General features: G+C 44.9%; 2 protein-coding genes across 2 annotated transcripts in view; both read right to left on the bottom strand.

The window, feature by feature from the left end:
* The window catches only part of CUNH19orf25 (chromosome unknown C19orf25 homolog), an 8,313-nt gene extending 6,403 nt beyond the window's left edge, over nt 1-1,910 (bottom strand). The window contains exon 1 of the mRNA XM_015810718.1: nt 1,901-1,910. The gene's annotated coding sequence lies outside the window, so the exon portion shown is untranslated. The remainder of the gene's footprint in view (nt 1-1,900) is intronic.
* Nucleotides 1,911-3,459: 1,549 nt separating this feature from the next.
* Nucleotides 3,460-7,555, bottom strand: MRPL54 (mitochondrial ribosomal protein L54). The gene is made up of 3 exons (XM_015810717.1): nt 7,400-7,555; nt 5,835-5,991; nt 3,460-3,723 (listed from the first exon to the last, which is right to left on the bottom strand). Exons 1-3 carry the CDS (start codon nt 7,500-7,502, stop codon nt 3,591-3,593), a joined length of 393 nt encoding a protein of 130 aa, XP_015666203.1. The 5' UTR covers nt 7,503-7,555; the 3' UTR covers nt 3,460-3,590.
* Between the last annotated feature and the right edge of the window lie 3,183 nt (nt 7,556-10,738).

The following is a 10,738-nucleotide window of genomic DNA, read 5'->3' as shown; positions in this document are numbered from 1 at the left end:
ACCATCACACCCCTTGCAATCCTCTTAAAAAAAAAAAAAAAAAAAAAAACCCGTAAAAAAAGGGGGGGGGAACAGTTCCTGTTTTATGTTTTAAAATCACTCTTCTTGGAGCCCATAGTCTGCCTGCTCCAAGTTAAAAGGACTATTGCCCCACAGAAGCAATTAATTAAAATTTGATAGCTTTTTAAAAAAAAATCTTTGAAGAAAAGTCTTATGATTTTTATGGGAATTTTAGGTATTCTGTCACCTGTGCATTCACTCCTTAAAAAGCCTATAAAACATAACCACAGAGCTTTTCAACCAAAAGTCCCAGGGCATCCACCCCACAAATTATCTCAGTTAATCCAAGCTCTCCTCCACCTACCAAGAATGGTTTGCTTCCATCTCAGTTTTGTCTCCATTCAGCACCTCCCTCCACTTCCACAAGGCTAGAACCACAATCAAAACATCCTTTGTTTGTCAATGCAGGAGTGGGAACCAGGAGGAGTTAAATTTAATTATCTTGGTCCCTCAGCTATCCGTGCTCTCTCTCACACCTTCCAAATGTTACTGTGAAGCTGCAGTCCCATCTGCAGGTGCGAAGATGTAGTTGTGTAAGGGGGGGGGAGTGAGATACATTTAAAGGATGAAAGGTGTTTTTTTTTGGAAGGGGTGGGGGAACAGAAGGCTGTGATGCTGTGAAATTCTGTCCCCCCCCCCAGTTTAAAAAAGCCCTCATTCCTGCACTGAGCAGGAAGGACAGCCCATGCATCCCAACCACGTTCCAGAATGTTCACTACTGGCTCTGCAGTCCCTTTCGCCAGGGATGGCTATGCAAGATGAATGCAGGAGGGAAAAAAAGGAGGATGGGGGGAAGATACAGAATACACCCGTTCTGCAGATACCACACCCACTCTATTGCAAGCATAGATACACACACCCTCAGAGCCTGGATTTCTCCCTCCAGTAGTCATGCCGTAGACCTCCTGTCCCTGATCCATCAGCTTCCTGGATCCCTATGGCACATTACTCCCCTCACCCACCCAGCCCCCTCCCTCTGTCATAGCAGCCAGCTTCAATCCCCTTCCTCCATTTCTACCAGCAGCAGTTTGCATCAAAGCCTTCCCTCTCTTTAATGCCTTGCAGTGTGAATTGAAGAGGGGGGAGGGATTTTCACATTTCCTCTCCACCTGGCTGAATTTCCCCTTTTTCTTTCCTTTCTCATCCTCCCTTATCTCCTACTTCTACCTCCTCCCCCCCCCATGCTACACTATCTAGGACGTGAACACACCCCACCTGATTCAACCCCCCCTCCCTCCTGGAAGGCTCGTTGCACCTGTCCAGCCCCCACCCCAGGTGGCTCTATCCAGGGTCACCTTCTCCTTCAGACCTGCTCTCTTCTGCTCCTCTGGAAGGATCCTGAACCCCTCCCCATAACCAGATCCTCCCCCCTCCCCTCCACCAACAGACTCCAGTTCTTCCTGCTCAATAAGCAACACCACCCCCCACCCCTAGCTCCCACCATATTCTCACCACCCACTTCCTAAGCCAGCTCTACTCCTGGGTCCCCCCCGGGAGACCCTCGCTCTCTTTCCCACCATTACTTCCTCCCAAGATCCAGCTCCCCCGATGCCAAGCCTACACACGCCCTACCCCAGTCCCGTGTTCAGCCTCTCTTTAGCAACAGACCGCGATCCCTTTCCCGCGTCACCCCTTCACACGAGACGGACCATTTCCTCCCAAGTCCCCCCTCCCCGATTCCCCTTCTCCAAGAGGACGCCCGCCCCAAGAGGACCCACAACCTCTTTCCTGCACAACCCCGCCTCCCCCCCCAGATCAGGCTCCCCTAAACTTCCTCTACATTTACAGACACCCCCTAACCTTTACCCCTCCCCAAATAACCCCCCCTTCCTCTTCTCACCTGCTCTTTCTCCTCCTCTCCACCACCTGATTCCCTCCCTCCCTCTTTCCCTTCCCCAAACCACGCCCCACGGCAGGCCACGCCTACCCGTTCTCCCCTTTTTCCGCTTTCGGAATCCCTCCTTCCGGTTTCCGTGCGAACGTGGCACGTGTGCAATGGTGAACCCCGGCGGGGGGGGAGCGCTCTAACCGCCACCCCCACCCCCACCCCCAAGATTGATCTCTGTCGTTGTTTCTTCCTGATTTGCAGGAAAAGATGAACGTAATACAGGAGGAAACAAACGGGGGGGGGGAGCTTCTGCATTATTTAGTTCTCATTTTGCAGAAATGAAATCAATTGCCACAGAAATTAATGCACAACTAATGTTTCCCATTGTAAAGGTGGATTCTGATCTTTTATAACCATTGAGGTTAGGTAATGGCAGACTTAATCTAGGATGTTTAAAAACATGCATGAGAGCAAACCGGTCAGTCCTAGAAGAGATCAACCCCGACTGCTCTTTAGAAGGCCAGATCCTGAAGTTGAAACTCAAAATACTTTGGCCACCTAATGAGAAGGGAGGACTCACTGGAGAAGAGCCTGATGCTGGGAAAGATGGAGGGCAAGAGAAGAAGGGGACGACAGAGAATGAGGTGGCTGGATGGAGTCACTGAAGCAGTAGGCGTGAGCTTAAATGGACTCCTGAAGATGGTAGAGGACAGGAAGGCCTGGAGGAACGTTGTCCATGGGGTCGCGATGGGTCGGACACGACTTCGCAATTAACAACAACAAAAAACTAATCCTGGCAATCACTACAGGTAGTTCTCAACTTACAACAGTTCATTTAGTGACCGTTCGAAGCTGCCCTTGTAGAAGTGTACCACTTGAAGAGGTCTTGGAAAGGGGCATTTTGCTCTCTCAGCCTTCCTTCTGGCCCCAATTTTGCACGTGCACATACACGCATCTTGATCTGCAACTGGCTTGCAACTCTCATGATGCAAATCAAATCAACCCATCAGGGCCATTTCAAATGTATTAAGAGTTCAGATTCTACAACCCAGTGTTTCTTAACCGTGTCAACTTTAAGATACATGGACTTCAACTCCCAGAATCCCACTCTCTTAAAGTTGCCAAGGTCAAGGAATACAGGAAGTCCTCAACTTATGAGCACAATTGAGCCCAAAATTTCTGTTGCTAAGCGAGATGATTGGTGAGTTTTGTCCCATTTTACGTCTTTTCTTGCCACAGTTGTTAAGTTAGTTAACACGGTTGTTAAGTGAATCTGGCTTTCCCATTGACTTTGCTTGTCAGAAAGTCGCATAAGATGATCACATGACCCTGGGACACTACAACCATCCTAAATATATACCAGTTGCCAAGCTTCTGAATTTTGATCATGTGACCATGGGGATGCTGCAACGGACATAAGTGTCAAAAAACGGTCCTAAGACACTTTTTTCAGTGTCATTGTAACTTCGAACGGTCACTAAACAAGCTGTTGTAAATCGAGGACTACCTGTACTCCTATAATCTTTAACCAGTAGGCCTTATGGAACTTGAGATAATGAAAAATCTAAGAATCATAGAGAGTAGAGCTTTTTATTGGTCATTATTTGAAGAATAAGAATAATTTAAAAAAAAAAAGAATCCCACTTCCTAATACCCCAAGCCCTTCCTGAGATGGCTTTGGTTTCACGTCTTAGTATTCGCCTCAAAATGGCTTTGTCTTCCAATACTTTTTTCCTAGTTTTGTATTCTCTTTCCGGAGCAGACGCCAGTATTGAATAGAGTCTGGGTCCAGTTCTTCCAACTTCTTAGGGGGCCCTAGATCCATATTGAAAAGCCTGGGATCGGGAAACAGGGAGAAGGAGGGAAACAACCATAATAAAATAAATTAGCGTAAAGCAGCATCTTGAAAAGTTTATTAAACTTTCTAGGGACAAAACTGACTGACTGAAATGGTGATCAAACCTCTATACCACGGGTCCCCAACCTATGATCCGTGGCCCGGTACCAGGCCATGACCTCTTGGCCACTGGGCCCCGGGAACAGCTGGCGAGCCCTCCCCCACTTGCAGTAGCGCTGCCGCGCAGGTGCTAGCAGCCCCATTTGTGCATGCGCAGGGACGCTAACACCGCCGCCAGCGTCACGTGGGCACCAGTGGCCTGTTTCGCCAGCACGCGGATGCTCGCCCACGTGCCGTACCTGGCGTGGCCCGCTTGTGCATGCGCGTGCACGCTAGCACTGCCCCCATGCGGGGGCGGGGCCATGTGTGCGCACATTTCCCTGCTGTTCCCTTTCCTTCCAGGCCGCCAAGCTGGAAAGGTTGGGGAGCTCTGCTCTACACAGGTGGTCCTTGACTTATGACCACAACTGAGCCCAAAATTTCCATTGCTAAGCAAGGCAGTTATTGAGTTTTGCCCCGTTTTATGACCTATCTTGCCCCAGTTGTTAAGTAAATCACTGCATTTGTCAAGTTAGTAACGTAATTAAGTGAATCTGGCTTCCCCATTGACTTTGCTTATCAGAAGATCTCAAAAGGGGATCACATGACTCCAGGACAAGCATCCGAATTTTGATCAGGTGACCGTGAGGATGCTGCAATGGTCATTAGTACGAGGACTGGTGCTATTGCTACCTTAAATGGGTCACTAAATGAATGATTGTAAGTGAAGGGCTACCTGTACCTTCCTTAGTCACTGTTCTTTTATTCTGAATCTGGAAACCACCACACATAAATATTTTGGTTTATTCAAAGATAATGGCCAGATATTACTGTTGTAGCATATGTGAAAGGATAACACCCTGAAGGGAATGAAAGGTGTTTAGAAAATGTGTGAGCGTGGAAGTTTTGCACGAGGCAGAAAGACAAGCACAAATGGAGTAAAAAAATTACAAACAAAGGAGCAGTGGGAAGAATGGAGTCAACTGGAAAGCAGACCATCAGAACTGATAGTGAGGCTCTAGATCAGGGGTAGGCCACCTTGGCTCTTTTATGACTCGTGGACTTCAACTCCCAGAATTCCTGAGCCAGCATGGCTCAGCTTGGAAACCTCTCCCTTTCCCCTCAGCATGGCTGGCTCAGGAATTCTGGGAGTTGAAGTCCATGAGTCATAAAAGAGCCAAGGTTGCCTACCCCTGCTAGATCAAGGCTGGGCAATTATGGCCCCTTTACAACCTGTGGACTTCAACTCCCAGAATTCCTGAGCCAGGCAAGGCACCGGAAAAAGTGTTATATGACCGGTTTTCACGCTTATGACCGCTGCACCATCCCCAAGGTCAGATGATCAAAATTCGGGTGTTTGACAGCTGGTGTGTATTTATGACAGTTGCACTGTCCCAGGGTCACATGATCATCTGTAACCTTTCCAGCTGGCTTGTGACAAGCAAAGTCAATGAAGGCAGCCAGATTTACTAAACAACGCACAGTTCATTTAACAACTGCCGTGATTCAGTTAACAACTGTGGCAAAAAAGGTTGTAAAATGGGACAAAACTTACTTAACAAGTACTTTGTTTAGCAACGGAAATCTTGGTCTCAGCACCTGTATTGTTGTTTCTCTAATCCGAAGTATTCTGGAACATCCACTTTAATTGTTCAGTCCTGGCCTGCTGGTATGTCTGTCTTTGCAGCCATAAGGACTAGAAGCTTTATTAAGAAAGCCAATGCTTGCAGAGTCTGGAAATCGGGACCCAGTACAACTTTTGATGTACAGTTGGCAAAGGGTTTTCAAACCTGAACAAGAAGTGACATTCAGAAGCAATGGAAATTTGGCCCAGGTAATCTTCAATTTACAATTGTAATGAAATCCGAAATTTCCATCATAAATCAGGATGGTTGTCAGTCCTTCATTTACCCAGAACAGCACAACAGCAAAGAGAAGCAAAAAAATTCTGTGGCCCCAATCTCATTCCCCTTTTGCCTACAATTGTAACCAAAAAGGAGCCCTGCTCACCATTCAGGATACTCGGAGTCTGGCTTCAGCACTACGTCGGTCCCTTCCTTGTAGATGTTCACCCCCATAGCATGAGTGGTGAGCTTAATTGGGTCCTTACATATTTCAGGGCCTTTCAGTTCTTCTTTGGAAAGACCTTTCACTTTGCCTTTCCCTGCTAAAAAGAAATATATATATTTCAGAAGCTGCTTTTGCATATGCGTAAAACGTGAGCACGTTATTCAAGAGTAGGGGGGAAAAAGGGAATCGCTCTGCAAGTCAAAGCATCTCTGAGGATATGGAAAAAAGCTGCTTTTACATTCCTTATTTACACTCTAGGAACTTAGGCTAATGCCCCAGAAAAATACTTTCAGGAAGCAGCTCAGAGAAGATGGCATTTTCTATGATGCAAACTCTGCAAATATTACGATATATCATGAGGACTAGTCACTTTCTGCACATACAGTCATCTGGTTTACATAACCCTCAAGCTATACTGCATACAGGTAGTCCTCGAGTTACAACAGTTCATTCGTTCAAAACTACAATGGCATTGAAAAAAGTGACATGATTATTTTTCACACTTATGACCGTTGCAGCATCCCCGCGGTCACGTGATCAAAATTGAGATGTTTGGCAACTGGTTCATATTTATAACGGTTAGGGTTAGGGTTGCAGTGTCCCCAGGTCATGTGATCATCTTTTGCAATCTTCTGACAAGTAAAGTCAGTGGGGAAGGCAGATTCACTTAACAACCAGGTTACTAACTTAACAATTGCAGTGATTTGCTTAACAACTGTGGCAAGAGAGGTTGCAAAATGGAGCAAAAGTCAGATCTCTTACGTAGCTACAAACGTTGGGCTCAGTTGTAAGTTGAGGACTACCTATATTTGGATTAGTTTGGGCTTAAGTGTATTGCCTGAACTTCCACCAATGTAGTATACATAAAATACATAAAGCTTAGAACAACACAACTAAGAGACAGTTTTGTGTAGTGGCTAAAAGCAGATCAGGTAGGCTAGCTCAGTGTTTTTCAACCTCAGTGACTTTAAGAGGTATGGACTTCAACTCCCAGAACTCCTCAGCCAAAATGCTGGCAGGGGAATTCTGGGAGTTGAAGTCCACACATCTTAAAATCGATAAGGTTGAGAAACACTGAACTACAAGCAATGGCAACCATGTCGCTTTTAAACCAATCCTGTGGCGCTTTCCTTATGAAAGGCTGGGGTGACAGCAAACATGGAACCTCCATGCAGAAGAGCAATCTACCGAAAATAAGCAAAGGAAGAGGAGGACTTTGGGGAACACCTGGAGGCTATGGAAACCACAAAACGGTGAGCTGAAGGGGTCTCTTATCTCAGTGTTTCTCAACCTTGACAATTTTAAGGCATGTGGACTTCAACTCCCAGAATTCCACAGCCAGCATTGCTGGCTGTGGAATTCTGGGAGTTGAAGTCCACATGCCTTAAAATTGTCAAGGTTGAGAAACACTGCTCTATCTGCTGGGAAAGGTGCAAGGCTCTTCTTAGATGCCCCCCATCCGACCACAGAGGACGCCCAAGGCGCTCCTTTCCAGCCTGGCTTACCCGGTTTTTTGGCAGAATAGTTTCTGACCGTCAGCCGCGACCATGAAAGGCTGGAGAGCGAGGAACAGACGGCAGCCCGCAGCTGCAGCCCAACCAAAGCCATGCGACCTCCAAAACTATCCGCTTGCTGGCTCTGGAGGCTTCAGACGCACGGAGTCGGCGCAGAAACAGAGAGCATTCTGGGAAACGTAGTTCACCTGCCTCCTCCCCGTTCCTTTTGCGACCGCCGAGCGCGGATTACAGTGACAATTTACATCATCCTTCCCCAACCGGGTGCCCGCCTCAAACGTGCTGCATCCCAAGATCCGTCTTCTCCAGTCCGCCTGAACAAATATTTCATAGGTTTTCTTCCAGGGAAAAATCCCCACAGAATCCTGCACTTACGAAATATTATTCGTTATAGTTGACGTCCAAATGGAAGACACTCCCATCATCCCCAACCAGCTTCGTCAGCTGGGAGCAGTCGTTGAAGCCCAATCTTGATGGCATATTGTAGATTTGCTCAGAAAAGTGTCTATTAGAATCTATTAGATTCTGATATGCCACAACCAGAGAATCTGCTACCGGTGCAGTTCATTTCCTTCCCTATCATAGATTATTCTGATTTTTCATGATAGTCTATTTGTACATTATTTTTAAAAAGTTCACTATATCTTAGATGAGTAAAATAGAATCTCTGTGTTCCAAGAGATATTTGGTTTACAACTCAATCCTTGGCAAAGATGAAAATTTGTACAGCTAAAATTAATCCCTCTACACAACAAAAATAACTACATTGTTAGTTTTCTTCATCCCACCTGACTCCAAGTGATTCAGCTATTTTTATTTCTAATTTTACTTTCATTTTAATTTTCAGTGTGGTTTTTGACCACTCAAAACCACTCAATGATTATAAATAAACTTTACTAGTACTGTAGTACTTATAACTCAGGCCTAGGGAACTTGGGCAACTTCCACATTTCCAGTCCCCCGTCAAAAAGAATAATTTGTGGGTTGATGTTTACACACCTGAACATTTTTTTAGGTTAGAACCCATTCATTTAAAATTCCTGATTTAAAAATTATGTTGGCTGGCAGATGCTGTTGAATTATAGTCCACACATCTCTTGTAATCAGTAGGACTTTAAATATATTAAGGGTGAGAATAAGGTTCAAGAAGGCAGTATTTTCAACATTAAGCAAAAATGAAGAACATGGAGGCATAACCTCAAACTGACCAGAGGAAAGTTCAAAAGTACTGTAATGTTAAAAAGTATTCCTTCACAGAAAGAGTAGTGGAAGCTTGGAACCAACTTCCAAGGGAGGTTGTGGGTCAGTCATCAGTAACCGAATAACAGAGTTGGAAGGGACCTTGGAGGTCTTCTAGTCTGACTCCCTGCTCAAACAGGAAACCCTATATACCAGTGATGGCGAACCTTTTAGAGACCAAGTGCCCAAACTGCAACCCAAAACCCGCTTATGTATCGTCGGGCGCCGAGTGGGCGTGTCCCATTGGGAGGGCATGGCCCATTGGGTGGGCATGGCTTCGGTGGTAACGGCAGACTGGGCGGGACTAAAAAGTTCAATCAATCAATTCCAACTTTGCGAGATCTTTTTTTCCCCGCGAGAAGTTGAAATTGATTGATTGATTGAACCTTTTTTTTTGCACACGGTGGCGGAGGCCTAAAGCGAAAAGGTTTTATAAAACCCAGCTGAAGGCCTAAGACTGGGGCGACAGTGTGTGTGCCCACAGAGAGGCCTCTGCGTGACACCTGTGGCATGCATGCCATAGGTTCGCCACCATGGCTATATACCATTTCAGACCAATGGTTGTCAGATCTCTTCTTTAAAATCTCCAGTGTTGGAGAATCCCCAACTTCTGGAGGCAAGTTGTTCCACTGATTAATTATTCTGTCAGGAAATTTCTCCCTAGTTCTAGGTTGCTTCTCTCCTTGATTAGTTTCCATCCGTTGCTTCCTGTCCTGCCTTCAGGTGTTTTGGAGTATAAACATGCTTGGAGTGCTTTGGAGTTTAAACATTTTTAACATGCTTGGGTTAAACACATGTCCATCATCTGACAAAAATTAAATAAAATATAAAAACAATAAATTAATTAAAAAGAAAAAAAAGAAATTCAAAGGACAGACTTCATGGACTACTAGGTCTTTTTCAACCATCAATTTTCTATGTTTCTATGACTGAAAATTGGTGGAAATTACTATCTAAGAATGATACAATTATAGAAGCATTTCTCAACCTTGGCCACATTAAGATGTGCCGACTTTAACTCCCAGAATTCCCCAGAGAACATGGCAAATTTCCACAGAGTATAACTATTCTTTTTGCTTATGACACCATGCCCTGTCCACCACTGTCAGACATAAACCTCCATTAAATTGCACAATTGGATGGAAAATAGTTCAACAAAGCACCTGAAAAATGATATGGGCCTACTGGCTAATTATCATGGATGCTCACTGCAGGCTAAACAAATATCACCCTTTAGATAACCTCAAGGAGCAACTGGAACAAGCCATGATTACAGAACACACAAAAATGCTGACAACCACCATCAGGATTACATCTCTTAGACAAGCTGAAAAAAGGAAAACTGAAACTATTCAAGCTAAACTCCAGAAGCAAAGAGGTGCCTCAGTCCTAATAGGTAGTCAAATATGTCCAGTTACAAATGGTGATCAGATGATCCCAGGATGCTGCAACCGTCATAAACACATGCCAGTTGCCAAGGGTCTGAAGTTTGGTCATGTGACCTTGGCGATGCTATGGCGGTCATACTTGTGAATACCGATCATTGTCACTTTATTCAGCGCCATTGTGACTTCAAGCAGTTGCTAAACAAATGGTTGTAAGTTGTGGAGTTTTTATAATGAATCCATCTTCCTATGATCTGGCACAAGGGTTCTTCACTTCACAAGGATGAGGATCTAAAAGCTTGTTGTTCGTGTATGGCTTCCAGAACCCTTTTCAATCTGGGAACTGATTCTTAAATAAGATGATATTGTGAGTTTAAATGATTTTTAAAAATCCTGTCTTATTTTGTTTTTTTTAAATCGGTGTGGCCCAGCAGATTTTTTTCCTGCTTTGTATTCTAAGGCAAGGGTCTCAAACTTTTCAGGCTGTGAGGAAAAATAAATTCCCAGAATATCTTATCAAAAGGCAAAATTCTGTGACAGAAAATTGGCTGTGTTTGAGTGAACTTATTTCCTTCCTTCTTTCCTTCCTTCCTTCCTTCCTTCCTTCCTTCCTTCCTTCTTTTGTTGCAGAACCTTAAGATTGCACAGAAAATAGTTGGAAAAGACCTGTTATAATCTGAAAAATGGAAATGTGGACTAAGAAGAT

This window comes from Protobothrops mucrosquamatus, unplaced genomic scaffold (genome assembly GCF_001527695.2).
Source record: "Protobothrops mucrosquamatus isolate PMUCROS unplaced genomic scaffold, P.Mucros_1.0 scaffold14, whole genome shotgun sequence".
In the NCBI taxonomy this organism is placed as follows: Eukaryota; Metazoa; Chordata; class Lepidosauria; order Squamata; family Viperidae; genus Protobothrops; species Protobothrops mucrosquamatus.
The sequence above is the reverse complement of the archived record's forward strand: the minus strand, read 5'-3'. Positions and strand labels throughout refer to the sequence as shown.